General features: G+C 41.6%; 1 protein-coding gene across 2 annotated transcripts in view; it reads left to right on the top strand.

Annotated features, from left to right (window-relative positions):
- Positions 1–21,540, top strand: part of LOC110085372 (putative ATP-dependent RNA helicase DDX60) — a 133,018-nt gene that overhangs the window by 8,155 nt on the left and 103,323 nt on the right. For both annotated transcript variants that reach the window (XM_020805478.3, XM_020805476.3), the window contains 7 exons: positions 2,258–2,599; positions 4,301–4,417; positions 6,533–6,664; positions 13,133–13,294; positions 14,582–14,723; positions 17,879–18,037; positions 19,499–19,604. In XM_020805478.3, coding sequence (XP_020661137.3) covers positions 2,258–2,599; positions 4,301–4,417; positions 6,533–6,664; positions 13,133–13,294; positions 14,582–14,723; positions 17,879–18,037; positions 19,499–19,604 — 1,160 coding nt within the window. The remainder of the gene's footprint in view (positions 1–2,257; positions 2,600–4,300; positions 4,418–6,532; positions 6,665–13,132; positions 13,295–14,581; positions 14,724–17,878; positions 18,038–19,498; positions 19,605–21,540) is intronic.

Raw genomic sequence — 21,540 nt, 5'->3', positions numbered from 1 at the left:
GGTAGACTGAGATTAGATGATAGACTGAGGGCCTAATCACACCTGCCAAATGAACCCCAGTTCTACTGATTCTTTCCATGCCTGTTGTATTGGTACATTTTTTCCAGCAGTCATGTATATATATTAGCAAGAGTGTTCACATTGCTTTTAACTGTATCGATTCACTTCTTTCTATTTGAACTGTTATAGCAGGCTACATTGCTCTTTAATTTTGTATCGATTCATTTTCTCTACTCTTTCTTGGGACAGTCAGGCCCTCCTTTGCACTTAAAAAACCCAACAAAGCTGGTATTTCAATACAGAAATACAGTGGTACAGTACAAGGTTTCTCTCCTCCTCCCCTTTTTCCTTCCCTCTTCCGTGCATATCTTCCCTGTTGAACAGTGTCAGGAGGAGGAAGTGGGTTTTGAAAGACTTCAAAAGTATTGTGAAGAGCAGGATTTTAAAAATGTCAGTACTCCTTTCTTTACAACTCAAAGCAGGAAATTTCAAGCCTTTTTTCACCCACAAGGGAAGGGAGGCCATCTCCTTGTTAGCAATGTATTCATGTTGCTTTTTGTGGCACTGTCATTAGTGGATCCTAATACTGATTTGTCTATACTTTGTTAAAAAAAATTAAAGGATACAAGTGCAGTGGCCATGAAGTGGCCAAAGCGCCCAGAACCCCAATGTTCACACCGGCTGAAATGATAAGGAATGAAGTGATTCATCATTGGTACGAAAGAAAACAATCTCCTGGTTGGGGGAAAATAAACTGGAAGTAAACCGATGGCAGGAAAAATGAGTAAATCTTGGCCATGCATCATGTGAATGAAAAATTATGAAGCAATCTAAATAACAGCCATATCACTGGGGTTCTTTTGGCAGGTATGATCGAGCCCTGAGATGTGATGATTGACCCATTAATTCTTCCCTGAATTTTACAGCTGAATTGAGATTTTAATCTAAGTTTCTCCAACACACTGACCTTGCCAGAGCATTAGTTTTCAACTAGTATTTTAAAATTCCAGAAAATTCAGGGCCTGCTGATGCAGTACTGCTAAATTAACAAGCGGCAAAAGGCTCTTCTGTACATCTTCAGTTTTTTTTAAAAATCTGATGAGTTTAGATACAGTGTCTTCTCTCCTGCACCTGTTTAGCTCAGTCCTTAATTCCTTGGGATCAAATTAGATGAGATAGTGCTTTGCTGATAACATGTTACTTCTTTGGCAATGGAAGGTTCAGACATGTGTAGTCAGAGTTGCAAGTGAATTCCATTTTTACCTCCCAGTGAGCAATCAAAACAACAATAAAAACAATAAGCAGAGCCCACAAGTTAATTTGCAAGACTGAAGAAAAGCTGAAACTAGTAGTGTTTGAGTAATTCCATTGGGCTGTTGGATTGGCTGGCTCTCCCATGCTCCCACAGAGCCTCCTGGGCTTGCATGCAGCCTGGGAAGGAAAGGAGAAGATGCAATCTGATCTTCCCATGTTCTGGGGCTTATTGGGCCACAAAAAAGGTACCACATAAGGAGGCAGCATGGGTGACCTCGCTTATTGTTTTTGTCACACCATGCATAATTTTGTACACCTCTTATCATTTCTCTCCTGAATTGCATTTTCCCAAGCCAGATTTGCAATCTTTCCTCATAGTGATGATGTTCCAGCCTCTTAAAACATTTTCTCTTTCTCTGCACCTCTTCTAGCTGAAGTGTATCATTATGAGATGCCATAACCAGAACTGCACAAAACACTTCATAGTGCTGGCAGCATGAAATCTGTAATATTTTCAGTTCCTTTCTTTATCATGCCTTACTTAAAATGGTTTTCTTCACAGCAGCAACTCACTGGGTCAAAAATTTTATCAAGCTGTCTCTGACAGTGCTGAAATCTTAATCTTAATCACCATCAGAGCAGAGCCCAATGTTTGAAATACTGTATGGAGTTTCAGTTTTGAAACCCAATGTTTACGCCTTTACAAGGGCTTAAGCTGAATTTTGGTTCCCAAGTTGAGAAAGTTTTTTGGGGAATCAGTTCATTTTAGTTTTAACCACCTAAATAACTTAGTGACAGCAGCAAAATTGGATGCGTCACTGTTTAATCCTTACATGGAATCATTTTTGAACAAATTAAGAAGTACCTGTTCCAATTCAGAACTGTTGCAACTCCCTCTTCCTTTTGCATGTCTCCATTTTAAATATTCACTGTTTTGAAGGTTCTGCAGCAGTTCTTGTAATCTGTTCCAAAATATTACATATACATTATCTTTTTCTTCCAGGATGCAGAATATTTTTATTTCAGAAGCCCTGATCTCCTGTCTCTTCGTACTGCATTGATCATCCATCTAAGGAAAAACACTAAAGCTATAATACACACTGAGTTTACCAGCTGCTTGGACTCCAGTTGGCAGAATTTTCTGAAACATAACTATCCATATTTCTTAATAATCTCTGATGAAGGATTGGATGAACTGCAGACCAATTTTCTGCATATATTTATTATGCAGACCTTGTCAAAAAGAATCAATGTCGTACTGACTTCAGGCCTACAATCAGATACAGTCAGAGTCTACGGGTACCATATCCACAGTTTTCACCGTCATCAATGTTTTTTTCAGAAGGTGAATAGTGATGAAGATAATTCTACTAACTAAATTAATGAAATTATCCATCGGGCACCAGTCTTGATATGAGAGATTTTCTGTGTCATCACATAGATTTGATTTTTATATTAACAGACGGTCAGAAGAGGGTAGTATTTGCCACTTCAGTGTATTCATACTTCCTGTTCTGTTTCCCTAATTTTGATCAGGGCAATGTTGTGACAAGAATGTTCTTGAAGCATCACTAAGAAAAACATTTGTTTTTATCAAAATGTACTGTACTTTGATTTCATTGCCATCCTGAGCTATTTAGTAACACTGAATCAACTGTTGTAAACCCTACTAAGTAATCAGATGTTTCACAACAGCATATGTAGCAATAATAAATATTAGCTATTGGAATTTGGCCAGTATTCTCTTGTGTAGTTTTCCATGTGCAACAGGAGTGACATCACTGACTAGAGCCAATTGTTGCTAATTAAAGAATTCCTTTTTAAAAAAAAAACTTCAGGTTGTGCACAGTTTCATATTGTATAAAGATTGTGTGTACCTAATTTTTTTTTTAAAAAAATCTAATTAGTAGCAATCTGCCACTTTTGCTAAGTCAGTCCTGTTGGGTGGGTAAAGCTATGCAACATACTGCTGTCCTTTGTGTCTGTGATGATTAATTACCACCAAAAGCATTTGTCTCACCTACTGATTCTCCCATACAAATTATTTCCAATAATGCTTTTTAATGCTCATCTTTCTTCCATTGTGGACCTACATGACATTTTCCCATCCATGCACTGACTGGATTCAAAAGCAGCTTTAGTAAAGTGGATGAATTATGTTTGTTCAAGGAAGTCCTTGGGATCCAGAGTTCTTTCCAATTTTGTCTTGTGTTTTTCTTGAAAAATGTGCTTTAGTTAACAAGTATTTTCCAAGGTAAATGTTTCTTCTCCCTAAGGTACAGATAGCATGCTGTAAAAATCCTTTTTTGAAAATTGAAATGTTTTGTATAAATTGAAATAATAGTACTAGGAAGTGGAATTTCCTAAACTGGGAACTATGGTTGATCTTTCTGACAGAGCTGTTTCTGACTCCAGAGGAACCTCACTCCCACTTCAACCTCCCTCAGCACACCAAAATGAGAAGGCTAGAAAACTTTTGGGCTTCATAAAAGTTTTTGTGGGAAAGAAGGGGAATACAGCTCTGACAATCTGGCACTCTGGCAGCAGTGTAGCATTAGATTTAGGTCTGAGTAAAGTAGTCTTGAATATATACAACAGGCATACCAATATTATTATTATAATAGGATTGATAAATATTTCCTCCCTGATTAATTAGGATACTTTGTTTGGTTATTCAAGAGTTTTAAAAATCACTATGGTCGTGGTCATGTAGGCTTCTTCAGTGAACTGGAGAATGTAGTCCATTTCGATTCCCAGTTGTTTGGAGAAGACTACACAAAGATGGCGCTCTCTCCCTCCAGTGCCTAACATTCTGTGGTGAGAAGCAGAGCTGAGCCAAAAGGCAGTGTTTTAGGCAATCATTGCACTTTATTTATACAGGCTTGAACAAAATGGTTGTTTTAATTTTATTGATGAATAATGATGACAATGATGGCAGTAATAGTAATAAAGAACAAAACAGTGAATTGGTTTGTGACAAATTCAACAAGATGAGAAAGTGCTAACTTTGGCTGGCTGATCTGGTATTATTATTTTTCCTTTTCAGCGTGAAGCAATGGTAAAACGTTACTATGAAACACTGATTAAATACTTGAAGGAAGTCAATATAAAAATATGTGTTTCTCTTTCTGGATGTCCAAGTCTGAACACTTTGACAGCAAAGGTAATATTTATTTCTGTATATACCATAATTAGCATTATGTTGCCACCATGGCCATCATCATCATTATTTAGTATTTCTAATATGTATAAAATATATAGAAAGCATGATGAAGATTTAAGTCTCTGGTGGTTTCATGTAACAATTGGATTAAGACATTCTAAAGGAGGGTAGGGAAAATAATAATTTTAATAAATTATGAAGTGGAAAGAAAACATTAAGTAAGAAAGAAAGAGGAAAAGGCAGATATTCTTTATTTTTAAGTGACCAGGTCAGGAGCTCAAATGAATGACAGTACTGTAGATACAGTGGTATGTCTTTGTAATCTGTCCATACCAGATGTGAATCTGGGCTTCATTACTGTCAGAAAGATGTGAAGGAACTACAGTAGGTCCACCATATCCACATGGGATTGGTTCCAAACCCCCCACCCCACCCCACGGATGCTGAAAAATACAGAAGACAGCACTCTTCTCACCCTCACCGATAACTGAAGGTGAAGGCAACCCCTTGGGACAAAGCAACGTTGTAGTGTGGCCCTGAGCACAATATTCTTAGGGATACAGAGGTCTGGTGGGCTTGTTGGCCTGAGATGGTCTCTTCCTGTCTCTTTCTCTGCCCCTTTCTGTTCACCCCCCCCTGCCACTGCCCCATCCCTTCCACAGCACCACCACCAGCCCACACGAGCTCTCTCCATGCAGGCTGTCCTACATCTTCCCTGCCAAGGGGCTGCAGTTCCTGGCCTAAAACATTTTGTGAGGAAGGGGCATGCAGCGGTTGCTAGCTCTGCCATCGCCTCCATTGCAGCAGTGGGGGAGCAGCCAGGAGTGGCACAGCAGAGCTGTCCCTGCTCCCGTCTAGTGGGGATTCCGGCATCTCAGCACTCCCCCACCTGTGCCCATCTGTTCGGGGGTCTTCAAGTTGGGGGGGGGAAGTGATTTTAGCTGCACCCCAATCCATGCCTGCCAGCTCTGAAGGGGCCTGGGCCAGTGCAGCTTTGCCAACTGACCCTGAGCAGGTAGGGCAGTAAGGGTACAGCAGCAATGGGGGAAACCAAAGGATCACTCTGCCCCTCTCAGCCAGGTCCACCTCTGTTCTTACCTCCACAGTCAATCTGGAGTGGCCACTTGGCATTGCCTCAGTTTCACTTTGGAGCCACAGCTGAGAAGACTGAGTGGGGAAGGCACTGCAGGCAACCGAGGCAAAAAGCCATGAAGGCTGGCAGGATGGACAGATGCACTGCCATGCCTGGCCCATCTCAATGGAGAGGGCATCTCCTCAGCAGCTCTCTCCCTTGGTGCCCCTTTTTCTCAAGCAGCTCCGCTTCATGGCACTACCCCAGGAGCTTCTCCTGCCCCCCATATGTTGCCCAGGGGGGCTGGCAACCCATGCTACACCATTGGGACAACGGTGCCTGCAAGGAACTCCAGTTCTCCAGCTGATCCACACAACAGTTACTTGAAGGGAAGGCTGAGCAAAGAGGCTGCCTCCACCTCAAGAGGGCAGCTCACCTGCATGTTGAACTGCTTGCTGATGCTCTGCACACACTTGCACCCACATTAATGCAAAGCCAGTCCACCCTAAATGCTGACCCAGAGATGCCCCATCTCCAGGGCAGATTGCTTTCAAAGCCGCTTATTTGTTGTTGTTGTTTTTTTACCAATGGGTAAACCCCGCAGGCAGGATAAAACATGCAAGTGGACAGGCTTGAAGCAACCAGAGACCATGCTATGTACAGTATTCTTCATAGCGCACTCTCTGGCTCCCTCTATGTCCAGTTTTTGTAACGCATATGGTTTTTTTTTTTTTTTGCATTTTCAAAATTATTTTAATATTTTGAGACTGCAGATTCAGCAGATACTGATCCCACAGATAAGGGGACACAACCCTGTATTACCTGGGTAGTGCAAGGATAAAAATCTATATTTTGGGAAGTTTTTTTGTTAGCAGTTATGCTGGACTGTGAAAGAGATGTCAAAAGAAGAAATACAATATAGAGTAACTTCAACTTATCCACACATGAACAAGTCATGCAAGCCTCTGATTTTTTGAAAATCTAGTTTTTCAGTTACATCTAAAGAAAAAAATTTACCATTATTTTTGTATTTGAAATGCTAGGTTTCTAAAAAACTCATCGAATTCCAAGAAAAAAATGAAGATATCCGGTATGTTGTCTGTATCATCAGCTGTTCACTTGTCTTGGAAATGCACAAGCAGGTATTAGAAAGCCAAAATACTTCTACAAAACTGGTAAGAACTTGTTGAGCACTACAATAAATTGTAACTGAGAACAGTGTTCCGTAGGGCTTAGTCTCCAGTATATTTGTTCAGGACTGTATCCTTAGTGGACCTGCCAGGTTCACTCACTAGTCGCTGCACAGTGCTGGGGTCCTTCATTGTCATTGTCATGCCAATCCAGGGGGGAGTCAGACCCACAATTCCCTGCCTCCCCACACAGCTGACTACTCATCACCCGAGCAAGGAGACATCCCATCTTGCCTTCTCACTAGAGTGGTCAGTTGTGCAAGGAGGCGGAGAAGTGCCAGCTGAGCTGCCTCCCCCACCCCGGATTGGCCTGACAACAAAGGATGTCAGTGTTGCACAGTGACTGGTGAATGGACCAGCTGGTTCTGGGGGGAGGGATTGGGCCCCTGTGGTGCCACTATTCATATCCCCAGGAATACGAATACATGTCTAATTGTCCCAGTTACTAATCCTGTATGTATTTGAATTTTCTTCTCAAGATGAACAGTACTTTCATAATTATTACCAAGCCACTTATCTGTCTTTCTTTGACTCAAAGTTACTATGCCAACACTAGCAGCTACCACAACTCTGTGCTGCTGTTTGACACAAACTATTTATCTGGTTGGATAGGTTTCTATCCAATTTGAATTTGATGTATAGTGTTGGTACACCCAGGTGTCTTCACTGACTATTATATTTGAATTGTCCCTTTGAGGAAGAGGGTTGAATGAGATTGCTCTGTATGTCAGTACGCCTAAGTCCCAATGAATTTCGTAGACATTTTTGAATGATCAGTTGTCTTTGGAAAGTATTTGTGTCAATTGTGTAATGTTTTAGTGGCCACTGTTATTCCCATTGGCACAACATTGTTGACATTAAATTTCAACTGTGAATTATTGCAGTTTAAGAAATAGGTAAGGACATTGGCTATTGCACTACATGTGTGCTTGCAGAACCTACATGAGAGTAGGAAGTTCTTCTCTTCATATCCTCCACATGGAGAAAGATGACAGAGGGGAGAGAGTAGAGGTTTTTCGATAAGCACATTATTAATAGCTGGGTAGGTGATGACTGAATAGTATTTGTTCCTCAAAACAGAGTGATGGGGGGGGGTTATATGTATGAAAGCAAGGTATAAAGCAGGAAGTATCCTAGTCCTACTCAGATCGAGATTTGGAGAGGCAAAGCCTTTATGCCAATGATGGCTTTAACTTGAAATTTGTCAATTGATGCCAATCAGGTTTGCTGCCCAAATTAAGGGAGCAGTTCTTCATGGCCTCTGTGAATCATACCCTGGGTGATCCGCGCCTGTGTGGAGCCTCGTCGGAAAATTCTAGAGCTTCTGTGGTAGCAAAAAACACATTAGAATAGACCCCTCCCCCTTCGTATAAGTACATTGGCACCAAGAGAGTCTTACTCTTGATTCCTTTTCTTTTTATAGTTTATTATTATTAACCTATATATATAAGAATGTTTATTTCTCGTTTTGCTCTGGCTTTTGCCTGAAGCACACCCCCACCTCATGCATTTTCCATTTTTCTACTTTTTTTTTTTTTTGCTATTCATGGCCCCTTTAGGCCCATTTAAACACTGTGTGGTCTGCGATAATAAAATCCTGCTTTCCGACAGCCACACTAAGTGTCTTTTTCACTTAGGTGAGGCACACCAAATCTCTTCTTGCCCTCACTGTAAGAACTTTAATTGTGGAGTCCTCCGCACCTGTCTTTCTAGGTTTAAGCTCTGTCTTTGGGAACAGTCCCTCCAGCCATCAAAAATCATGGCTCAGCCTGCTTGCAAAACCACCTCTCAAGCTAAGGCTGTGGAAAAAGCCATTTCAGAAACCTCAAAGCAGTGTCCTTCAGCCACACCATCACACTCCAGTGCCCCATGAACATCATCAAAATCTTCTAAGGGACACAAGGTTAAACACTCAATGTTGAAACCTTCGACATCGAAGTCCTCCACAAAAAGAAAACTGCTCCCTGAACCTTCTTCAGTTCCAGAACCTTCACCGCCTAAGAGAACCAAGCCACTTAAGTCCAAAGTCCCTGCAATCGCTCCTCAGCAGCTCCTGGAGTCCTGTGACCTAATTTCTGTGGGTTCACCCTCTGATGATGATGGACTTTCATCCCATCAACCATGTTCTCAATCACCTGAATGGGAAGAATGAGTGGACCAGCTTACATCCTCTCCTGCGAGCCCCCAACAATCCGTTTCTCCCAGCAACCTTTCTATGGCTGGTTCGCCTGACAGAGCAGAGTCTGAGCCACAGCCGGATACTATGCCTTACTTGGTGGCACCAGGCCTACCACCACGGCCTCTGGTATACCATCAAGTGCAATATTTATACGAGGTGAATGTTCCATTATCGCATGTGACATCGACTCATGCTCAGCACTCTCATCTGGTAGCCATTTGCCCCGATCAGTGCTCTACTAGAAAATCTGCCAAGACCGCTCAACCAGTTACTCTGCCCAGTTCGGCGGCAGTATTACACCAGAGACCACAGTCTTGATCGCCCTCAGTGTCAAAGCGATCTTACCATCAGGATCCTCTAGGGCATCAGACTATTTACTATTTGGCACTTAAAAGGCCCAAGACATTCAAGCAACATACCTTGACTTGTGAGGCCTTTGCAGCCCCAGTAGCCAATATTTTCCAGCTCTTCAGGGGGATCGAGACCACTCCGCATCCCCAGCATCTGTTTATTCAATACGTCTACTGCCCCGGCAACAATCTCCATTCCATCACCATCGGAATACAGGCTCTGATATCCATCTTGGTCCACGGATGACCCATCAGCTCCATTACCGATCAATGACCCTCAGCACCTATCCAAGCCCTGAGTCCATCATCACTACGACATTGACTATCGTACCAAAGACCCAGGATATCAACCTATGTCCATGGACACTCCATTAATGTTGCTGTTGGTCGATGAACATCGATGTCGGCAGATGTCCATGGACATACCACCTCCACTGGTGTCAGGTCATCAGCATCAATATTATGATTCACAGCCTCTTGACACTGAGGTTGATCAGCACTCTGCTGACTCCTGACGTGATCCTGAATACTCAGATCAGGGATCCAGACCACAAACTCCATCTATCTTTCTCCGTTTGACCTCGCAGGTGCCGACCCCCCATCTCCGGCAGAGGATTTTCAGAATTATGCACAACTGATGTAGTGTACAGTGGGGTCTCTACTTAAGAACGTCCCTACTTAAGAACAATTCCACTTAAGAACAGCTCCATTTGCTAAATTTTGCTTCTACTTGAGAACAAAAATCCAGATAAGAACAGGAAAAAAAACTTTGCTGCTCTTTTTTTAACCTTAGGTCATCTTAGGTTAAAAAAAAGTTCTCCCCCTAGTGGTAGAGTACGTATTAATCAGCTTTGCATTAGTTCCTATGGGAACTAATGCTTCAATGCACGAACGCACCTCTACATAAAAAAAACAGCCAGAACGGATTAATTGGTTTTCAGTCCATTGCTTCAAAATTAGCTTCGTCAGAAGTGCTTTTAACACTGTTCCCTGACCTAAGGGGAAAAAAAGAAAAAATCCCCCTCTAGTGGTAGAAGGCGGAATAGCAGCTTCCCATTAGTTTCTATGGACGGAAAAGAGCAGATACGGATTAAATGGTTTTCAATGCATTCCTATGGGAAATGCAGATTCTACATAAGAACTTTTCCACTTGAGAACCACCTTCCATTACGGATTAAGTTCTTAAGTAGAGACCCCACTGTATGGCCGAATCTCTGGACCTCCAGATCCACAGACCTACAACTGAGCTAGAAGATCACCTCTATGTTCCAATCTCCAATGATACAACCACTCCGGTTAATATTTCTGTGTTACCATCTCTTCTCAGCACTGCACAACGATCATGGACAAAGCCAGTTTCATCCCATTTGATGTTGAAACAGATTGACAATGTTTACTGAGTCCACAATCCTGGAGCGCTTTTTCTTCAGAAGCAACCAGCTCCGAACTTGATATTTGTAGAGACCTCACAATCTTGGTCTCAACATTGCCAAGCCCTTGTACCACCCAATAAGGACAGTAGGAGAATCGACTCTATGGGCAGATGGCTTTACTCCTCTGCTGCTTTCACCATGCAAGTGGCTAATTATCAAGGAGCTAAGGGCGCTTATCTGCATTTCCTTTGGGATAATACAGTGGTGCCTTGCTTGACGTTAATTCATTCCAGCGAAATCGCTGTAGAGCATAAACATCAAGTGAAAAAAAAGACCCATTGAAACGCATTGAAAACTGTTCAGTGAGTTCCAATGGGTTGAATACTTGCTCGTGCAGCGATCCTCCATACGGCGGCCATTTTTGGTGCCTGTAAAGTGAAGAATCCATCCTAGAAAACAGTGGGGGCCATTTTCTTCAGCCAGTGGCCATTTTGAAACCCAACGATCAGCTGTTTGCAGCGATCACAAAAACCTAATCGTACAGCGATTTCCTCATTAAGCAAGGCAATAGTTAAGTGAGGCACGACTGTATGTCCACCTTTGTTGAAGCCTTACTAGAAGACAAAAATGTGCTCACCCAAACATTCCAACAAGAAGGCCTATCTGTTGCCAGGCAGCAAATGCTATAAGCTAGACACACTGTTGATTCAACAGCTAAATCCATGGCTACCTTTGTAGCTCTTCAGTGTTTCTCTTGGCTAAGAACAGCTGGCCTCGCTGGGGATGCATGGGCGCGCATTGAGGACCTTCCCTTTGACGGGACTGGCCCATCAAAAGAAGAGATCGGCTGTGAGCAACACAGCTTAGTGACTTTGTTTCGCAACTTCACTCCTCATACTCTTGTACCCACTTTAACCGTTCAGCACATTCTAGGTCCCATGGCATCTATGACATCTGTTGTACAACACGTACACCTGAAAATGAAATTTCTCCAGTCATGGTTTCTTGCCCTCTTCAACCCTCTGACAGACCCTCCTCACACTCTTTTGAAGGTCACTCGAGAGATTGCCTCCCAACTTGCATGGTGGCGTTTTCCTCTAAACCTCACAATAGGACGACTGTTTCAACTACCGCATCCTCAAATACAGGTCATGACCGACGCCAGCCTTACAGGCTGGGAGGCACACTGCAAATCCTTCAAGATACATGCCAAATGGTCTCACAAAGAAAAGTCACTCCACATAAATGAATTACAATTACTGGCAGTGATAAACGCATGCAAGGCCTTCAGAAACCTTCTTGTCAGCGAGATGGTACAGATTGTCACCAAAAATACTACGGCCATGTACTACATCCTCAAACAGGGTGGCACCCACTCCCCAAGTCTTCTCTATCTAGCAGTCAACCTCTGGTGCCTGTCACACCACATTTGCCTCACAGCTCTATACATAGCCAGCCAAGACAACTACCTGGCAAACCTCCTCAGCCACACAAACTCCCAAGCTCACGAATGGGAATAGGACCAGTCAATTTTCCTCCTCCTTTGCAGGCAGTAGGACGAAACAACTCTCAATCTGTTTGCATCCCATCAGAATCGGAAGTGCAAATGCTTTTGCTCCTTCGCGGGAGTTGGCGAATGCTCCCGTGGATGTGTTCATCAGCTGTTGGCCCAGGACCCTTACTGGGGTCTATCCACCATTTTCACTCCTCCACAAGGTAGTAGTCCACCTGCAACAAGACAAACCCAATGCCATTGTCATAGCCCCTTGGTGGCTGCGGCATCTCTGGTTCCCACTTCTCCACAACCTGTCATCAGACATTCACTATAGACTGGACATTCGGCAGAAAGCTGATGCGGCCTTTGGACATGGTGTTCTAGCTTCTACTTTGGTGTGACACCCTGCCTCCAGGTAAGACCGCTTGCTGTCACCCAGGGTGTGATTCACAGAGACCACGAAGAAGAACATATAGCAGGTTACCCACCTGTAATTGTAGTTCTTTGAGTGGACCTCTGTGATTCACACATTCCACCCGACTTCCCCACTGTTATGCCATGCAGCTCTTTTTTGCCGCGGTTGACACAACTGAAGGGAGAGTCTTGGCACCAAGGTACTTATATGGAGAGGTAGGGGTCTATTCTAATGTGTTTTTTGCTACCGCAGAAGCTCTAGAATTTTCTGATGAGGCTCTGCACAGGCGTGGATCACCAAGTATGTGAATCACAGAGGTCCCCTCGAAGAACTACAATTACAGTTGGGTAACCTGTCGTTCTTGCTTCTTCAGTATAGAAGGAATGGGGAATGACAGCCTTTCCAAGTTTTGTTTGGTATGTGTTTTCCATCTGCTGAAACTAACATAGCAGATGGTGATAGATCATGGGCATCAGAACTTCTGGAAGGCCATATATTTCCCCAGTACAGTTCATTCATGTATGTATATTTGCAGCATGAAAGCTGAAAGCCTGGAACAGGAGAAATTTTCTTTTAAAATGCAAATTGTAGGATGTGCTTCATGCTCTCTGTCTCTCAATTTCTTTCTCTTCATTTTAAAGAAAAGTGTGAACTCAGCATTAACCATGGAAGAAGCTGGAGATCTTATGAGGCTGTATTGCCTCAGTGTGGTTTTTCTACACCATTTGCCTCTTTCACAGAGAGCTCAGGTTAGGGACATTGATGTCTGCTGGAAGACGGAAACCTTAAAATTTTTACAACAGGTAGATATTCCAGTGAATATTCCTAATATGCAACTATGTCAGTGTTGGCTTATTTTTTTTTTAAAAAAATGCTAACCAAGTAGGAGCTAGAGTGTTAATTTTGTGATGGTTTGAGGGCCCTTGTCATGCTCTTCATTTTTAGTAGGGAATGTTGAATGAGCAGATCTTGAGAAGTTATTTTTTTGTAGGGACAACGCTGGCTGGGAGATTCTGGAACTTTTTTCTGATGTGAATGGAGAAGTGGTGTCCCTCAGCTCTGTGGGCAGGAGATGTTGACGGGGGCAGTGGGATTGATCATGAAGGCACTCTACTTGGTTAAAGGTTTATTGAGGGGTTCAGTCAATTATGTGGTTTATGGAGGGGATCCTATCACTACTCACAAGTCCTTTGTGCAGGCCTATCACATGTCTGGCTCCAGAGGCTCACATTGCCTTCCTTGAGGGGAGGCCATCTCCATTAAATAGTCCCTCAGTGTCTCCAGGTGGTTCATGTCACCCCTGTATGACCTTTAGTTCCTTGTGTCTTTTTCCAAGTTATAAGCTACCTTGTTGCCCCTCCTAAAACCTGTCAGATCTGGGTAGATAGCAGCATCATTGAAGATAAATAGGCCCTCATTTCAACCATATTTTTTTTGGCTGAAATGAATAGATAAGAGAAGAAGAAATCTGGCCGATTGCCCTCCTCCTCCTCCTAACCCCAACAGTAGCAAATCCAGTTCTTCTGGAGTTCCAGTCTGGCCTTCTGGTACTCCAAAAGTCAGTGGTTTCTTTGGCGTGATGCCATTGATTGGTGGTTTCCCAGTACTTGTGCGGCTTTTTCATTCTGAAAGTGCCTCTCCTAAGAGTTCATTATTATCTGACAAAACATTGAGCTAAAAATATTCAGGGGTCTCTCTCTCTCTCTCTCTCTCTCTTCTTTTGTATTCTGTGGATTGCAGCTCCTAAGACCCTATCTCTCTGAAACTAAATTTGGTCCTTGGTCTGAAAGAAGTTCCCCTCTGGTGATACAGGTCTTTTTGTCTGTGACCCTAATTCTAGCATTCTTGGAAAGGAAGAAGGACTATTGATGAACTGCATAGAACTGGACATTTGTGACCATGAAAATGTTTTATGCCTTCCATGGGGAGGCCATCATGGGCTGTATCTAACCAAAACTCTTAATTTGCCTATCTAAGTAAAAACTGTATCCTATTTTTCATTTTGTGGATGGGTACCCTACCCCATAGAAATGAACAGTAGTCTTCTTGTGCTGTGTGTTTTACTTAGATTTCTTTTCTTTTCTTTTCAGCATAAGCTGTGTGAGTTTTGTGTTCTGCAGCAGCTTACCAATGAGACCTCGCAGAACATGGATTTTTCTACCCTTCCTGATTTAAGTGATAATCTTTTGTGGAAGAACATTGCTTTTTACTACGAATCAGAAAAAGGCCAAGGTCTTTCTTGCCTATTAAATAATTTGATTGTAATGTTTTTAGACATAGTAGTTTCATAGTGTGAAGTGAGCCTAGTGTGGAATGTTAATAAGAGAGGAAAATCTCTGCTATCTATGTCTGTTCTTTGGGCAAAAAGAAAGGTTCTTTTCTTTTTTTGTATTCCAGTAAGTCCAGTTTTACTGGAATTGGCAGTAATGTAGACGATTGGAACAGCTCACCATTACCTTTCTCCACGATGTTCTGTTGGTGAATCTTAAAAGTACAGAATATGCATACTGGGCTAGCTAAGACTTCATAATAAAAAAGGATTTATAGGATTTGTCACTTCCTTGAGCTTTCTCCAGCATGGAAGAATGGTTTTGGTTTTGCACTATGTTCGAATCCCAATTTTTATCTTAACTATGGTTTCTTGAAATGAGCCAACATCATAATCATACTGAAAAATTGGATTGCTTCAAAAAAAGTATAGTTTAGAATTTTTTTGGCTTCCAATCTCAATAAAGCTGCTGTTAATTAAAAATGGCAATATAAGCTTTTTGTAGTTGTCCCCTGGAAGGCAAGGAGAAGGCCCAAGTGTCCATGGTAGCATGTTGAGGCTACAGTAAATCATAAACAGGGCTTGAAAAATGCACTCGTCTACTCATCTGTGATGAGTGAAAAATGCTGCTGGATTAGCCACATCTCCCTCCCTCCCTGCCTTCTTTCCCTTCGCCTCTCTTTCTTTCTTTCTCTCTCTCTCTCTAATCCTGCAGTCCCCCCCTCCAGTTACAAAAAGAAAACTGCCCTCTTCTCATGAGAAGAGAGTTCAAGCAGCACATAGAGATATAGCTTTGCAGGAGAATGTAGAGTAGTCCCATGCCGGAGAATATGGAGATTCCCTGCTTCCAATGTAAACTAAACTATCAGGACACATCCTGGGGTGGGAGGGAACCTTGGCTCCTTAAGAGGCCGGGTGCTTTTGCTTTCAGTTTTATTTTTGCTGGAGACATTAAAAAGAAAGGCATTCAAAATACAGTACAAGCTTCATGACCGCACAGGCACGCAAATAATAAAGCAACCAAAGTCTGAGGATATAAATCATTGATTTCCAGTTACAATAAATTGCAAGGCTATAGTCATGCCAACTGGTGAAATTTTGGACTGACTGGTGAGACATTCTGAAATTTTCAAGCCCTGATCATAAACTATATTTTAATGCAGATACAGTGGTACCTCGACTTACGATGTTAATCTGTTTTGGAACGGTTTTGTACGTGGACAAGTTTGTAAATTGAGGCAAACTTTACCATAGGAATGCATTGAAAACCATTTAATCCATACCTGCTGTTTTCTGTTTGTATGTCGAGGCGCTGTTCGTAGGTAGAGGCACAGGAACTAATGCAAAGCTGTTTAATCCATACTCTACCACTAGGGGGATATTTTTTATTTTTCTTCTTTTGACCTAAGATGAACTTAGATTAAAAAAAAAAAGGGCAGGAAAGGTATTTTTGTTCGGGTGTTTTTGGTTCGTAAGTTGAGGCTCCGTTTGCAAATCGAACCAACTTTTTGCAGACGGAGCCGTTTGTAACTCGAATCATTCGCAAGTGGAGACATTTGTAAGTTGAGGTACCACTATATAGGCAAGCGCAGCTTATGTAGAGCCCACCAGTTCCTTTTTTTGTAGATACCAATGGTCCCCACAATTTTATTTTAATTTGGAAATGCAATATCCTGGAAATGCAATATCCTGTCCAGCAAAACCACTAATCTTTGGAGGATTTCTGGATTTTTTATTTTTAAAATAATTAATAGATGTTTCTTAAAAATTGAAAAAAAATAGGGATGTACAGAAGCCCCCTGATATGTTGTGTACCCAGATAAAAGCATACAAATCTGGGTCAATCTGTCCTGTACCCTAATGGAAGATATTTCAACCACTCTGTCTCTGGGTCTATAACATTACCCCTGTGTTTTTGGATTTTGAATTTTAAAGAAAATCCTGTGAAAGCGGAAACATAAATGGCTATGACCTGAGGTGGGACACTCGCTATGCAGCACTGTGATTGTTGATCTGTCCACTCACAGCTCACACAACAGTCATCCTTTTGCAATTAAGCACACACTCAGTCCTATATAATTTAATAATGTTTCTGTAAAGTTTAGTAAACCAACCAAGAGAGAACAAAGAAAAAGGAGAATGCTCCAAAGTGTAAGAAGGCTGTCTAAATACCAAAACAAGTATTTCTCTTTGTCTGCAGCTTTGCAAAATGGCTGGCAGAGTACTGCAAGAGGATGTATATACCTCTGTTTGAGCCTTCCCCAGCACCTTAATTGTTGTAGTCTCCAGGAGAGATCTTGAGCCTTTTTGGAGAGTTTAGCTCAGGTCATTTACTTTCTCCTTTCGTGCCAGCAGCTCAGTCAACAATGTTAATTTCAATTTCCGCTTTCCTGATTTCAAACTGCTGCAGATCTTTTTAATCCTGTAAATGCAGGATTGACTACCAGGTATATGTTATTTTGCTGCTCTGCCTATGGGTGAGCAGCAGCATCATGATATGTGACATAATCACCACAGAATTACACAAACACCCTTTTTTTGTGTTATTTTTGTAGATTTGTTAGAAGAGTACATATCTGTTGAAAAGTAGGGCACAGTCAGTATGTGACTAAACTAGTACCTTGAAAATGAGGAGTGATGATACGTATTGCTTATTTTGTAACTGTATCCTGGAGAAGAAGTAATGGCTAATAAGTAACAAGCTAAGACTTGGATTCAAAGATACAGGATGTTGCTGTAAAACAGCTGGAGGAGAGGGAATGCTGGGGAAAATCAGTAAGGGATTAAGCAGCTTGCTCAATTTACTGCTTCTCCACTTGAAACCATATCTTCCCACATCAGTTTTTAGTTGTTTTAGAAAAGATTGAGTTTGCTGCTCAAGTATCTTCATCAGATGTCTGGGCTGACTCTCTGTATTGAGTTGTACTGCAAATGTAGACTTAAGGCTGAAGACCTGTACCACATTTTCTTAGGGGTAAGCTGCATTGACCAAATGGAACATATTTTTGAGTAAATATGTATAAGATTGTGTTGTCAGCCTTGTCAAACAGGTTAGTCAATATTATTCTTGACATCCAATTTATACCTGTTGTTAATTTTCATGATTTATATTTTATAGGATTTGATTTGGATATAGGAAGCATAATAAATGGAGACTTCGAACGTTTGTGGAAATATATCTTAGCACTGTCTGAAACAAGTAATATAGGATCATCTTTTCCACTGCGAATCACTTCTAGCCATTTTCTTGAACAGCAGTATCCACTTCATAATGAAGGTAATACCTTTTAGAGTTTATATAGCTGAAGTATTATTTTATTTGATGTTTAACATTTTATTGGTAGTATACCAATAATATAGTTTTGCAGGGCAATGCAATAGTTGTTAAATAGTTTGATATTCACCTTGTGCTGTTTAATCAGAAGTAATTCGTGTAGGGCCTTAGGGCCTGATCACACCTGGCAAAAGAACTCCAGTTATACCGATATGGCCATTTTTAGATCATTTCATAAATTTTCAAGCACATGATGCACAGCCAAGATTGACTCATTTTCCTGGGCAGCAGTTTATTTCTGGTTTATTTTCCCCTCATCATGAGGGTTTTATTTTGTACCAGTGATGAAGCACTTCATTCCTTATTGTTTCAGCCTCTATGAACATTGCAGTCAGTTTCTTTGCAAAGGGGTCAGGCTTTTGGGCTCTGTGGCCACTTCTTGGCCACTGTGCTTGTATTCTTTTTAAAAAGTTTATTTAAAAGATATATTGACAAATCAGTATTAGGGTCCTCTGGCAGCAGCGCCACGTAAAAGCAACATGCCCACTCTCCTTTGCAGGTGAAAGGGCTTAAGATTTCCTGCTTTGAATTGTAAAGAAAGTGTCACAATTTGTAACCCTGATCTTCACAATACTTTTCAAGTATTTCAAAACCCACTTCCTCCTCTTGATGCAAAATGGAAAAGCTATGCAAGGAGGAGGGAAGGGAAACTGGGAGGAGGAAAGAAGTGTCCTCAAAAACTGAGAGGGAGAGATATGCAGGAAGGAGAGAAAGGAAAAGGGAAGGAGGAGATAAGCTATGTACCACTATATTTCTGTATCAATAAACCAGCTTTTGTAATCGAAAAAAAGAGGACAAGGGGGCTGATTGCTTCAAGAAACAGTAAAGATAATGAATCAATACAAAATTAAACAGCAGTGTAGCTTACTCTAACTGTTCAAATAGAATGAAATGAATCAATACAGTTAAAAACAAAGAACGCTCCTGCTGGTGTATATACCTCATGATTGTGAAAATTGTACAAGTACAACAAAGGTATGAAAAGAATCAGTATACTGCAAGTGGGGTTCCTTTGGCAACTGTGATTAGGGACTTAGTCTTAGTTATACAGGGATAGGATTGGTTATGTATGGGGTTCCAAGTACTTTTATTCCGAATTACTATCAATATCTATCTTATAGTACTTATAATTTCATTCCTGCTTGTTCAATATATTTTAACCTTGTCAATTCACTTTCTTAACTCTCTCAGTTGAATTCACTAACCCTCTTCTTCTCTCTCCTAGACCCTAACTGCCATTTCACATCCCCAACTGTCTCTCTCACTCCGCCCCCTCCTGCCCTATCCTTGGCTCCTCCCTTTTGAGCTTCTGTGATGGACAGGCAGGAATGACATCACCTGCTGGCATTTTGCCACATTCACTAATAATATTTTTTTTGTTTTTTTGTGGGTTTATTGGTAAAGATGCATCCAAAGCAGCATTTCCTAAACCAGGACTTATATCAATGATGAATACAATTGTGGATGAATTTGCTGGTGATGTTTTAAAGAAAATGCCATTTTTGAAAAGGTGCGTAACCTTTTATCTATTTTGATTTTTAAGACCACATAAGCAATCTTTCATTCATTAAACAGTGACCAAATGTCAGACTAGACTGATTCAATAAAAGAAGCCATGGGTCATTTTATTTGCAAGACTAGAGCAAGACTATTAATGATAGGACTTTCCAGAGTTCACTAATTCATAGGACTACTGGAAGTTGGAAGTGTTATGATAGCTCAATGTCAGAAACACTGATGAGGCAGGTAAAATTTTAACTGTATACTGGATCCAGACGTTAGCCCTATTAAAAGATTAAATCCTATGGAGGGGGAGCACTCATGCCTTGTTTTTCTTCATCATAATTTCTTCACCTTCCAAGGCATCAATAGTGACAATACTGAAACAGCTGGAGGATTCTCCTATATCTGGGGGTCTCCCTGGGTGGTGGAATTCTGCTGTTCAAGCTTCTGATTCACATGGAACCTCCAAGGATAATGGTAGTTCTCCTGATTAAACTGTTTTCCTCCACACATAGGAGGGTGATATAATCAGAAACAGAAGGGGTAGAGCATTCAGCTCTTGAATAAGAGTTAAGTTGTACTTCATTCACATTCAAAGCAATCCTGGACACAGACATATAAAATTGTTGAAGTTGCTACCAGAAATAGCTAGTAATAAAACTATCTGGAACTGATTGGGGGCCTCATCTGCAAACTCTGTGAACATCAGTCCTGGCCTTGTATTTTTCTGCTGCTGAATATGCTTGTCTAGTGTGGTACAAATCCAGACATGCTAGATATGTAGGTATCGCACTAAGTGAGACATGTAAACTTATCGCTGGTTATATGAAACCAACCCCCAGAGATAAGGTATACTAAAGCAAAGCAAAGCGTGCTGCTTAAAGCAAAGCAAAGCGTGCTGCTTATATACCACCTCATAGTGCTTCAAGCACTCTCTGGGCAGTTTACAAGTTAATTATGCAGGCTACACATTGCCTCCCCCCCAGCAAGCTAGGTACTCATTTTACCGACCTTGGAAGGATAGAAGGCTACCTGGGATTGAACCCCAGGTCGTGAGTACAGTTTTGGCTGCAGTACAGTGGTTTAACCACTGCACCATGAGGCTTACTATCAGGCAGGTATTGCTCCACCATAAGTACAATAGGAAGTGATAGCAAATAATGAAAGAAGTAAGGTAGCCCAAAATACAGTGGTGCCTTGCTAGACAATGATAATCCGTTCCACTGAAATCGCTGTTTAGCAAAATCATCGTCTAGTGAAAAGCTTTCCCCCACTGGAATGCATTGAAACCTGTTTAATACGTTCCAATGGGGAAGAATCGTCGTTGTCTAGCGAAGATTGGCCATAGGAAAGCCACTTTGCGAACCTCCGATCAGCTGTTTAAATCGCTGTCTTGCGAAGCTTAGGTCCCGAAAACACCCATTTTGCGAGCATGGAGGGAGCTGTCAAAATCGTTGTCTAGCGAAAATCGGTTTGCGAAGCAGGGACCAAACATTTTCCAGCGAAATTCCCCCATAGAAATCACTATTTTGCGAATCGCTATAGCGATTGCAAAAAGTCATTGTCTAGCGAAAAAACTGTCATGTGGGGTAACTGTCTAGCGAGGCACCACTGTACCGCTTATATTTTATATGAGCACTAGCCTCCAAAGAGAAGATTGAAATCTGGAAAGAGCTTCTTAAACACTGCTACAGCAGTTTGGCCAGAGAAGGCCAGACTAAGTCTGTGGAGAAATATAACTATCGACCTAACATAGTGGTTCCAGTCCTGGGTCCCCAGATGTTCTTGGACTAAAACTCCCAGAAGCCTCCACCACTAGCTGTGCTGGCCAAAATTTCTGGGAGTTGCAGTCCAAGAACATCTGAGAACTCAGGGTTGGGTTTTCACTGACCTAGTGGAATAGATGAAACTGACTGAGCAGTGACTGCTACTGTTTCCTAACC

The sequence above is a fragment of the Pogona vitticeps genome, chromosome 5 (genome assembly GCF_051106095.1).
Source record: "Pogona vitticeps strain Pit_001003342236 chromosome 5, PviZW2.1, whole genome shotgun sequence".
Classification (NCBI taxonomy): Eukaryota; Metazoa; Chordata; class Lepidosauria; order Squamata; family Agamidae; genus Pogona; species Pogona vitticeps.
The sequence above is the reverse complement of the archived record's forward strand: the minus strand, read 5'-3'. Positions and strand labels throughout refer to the sequence as shown.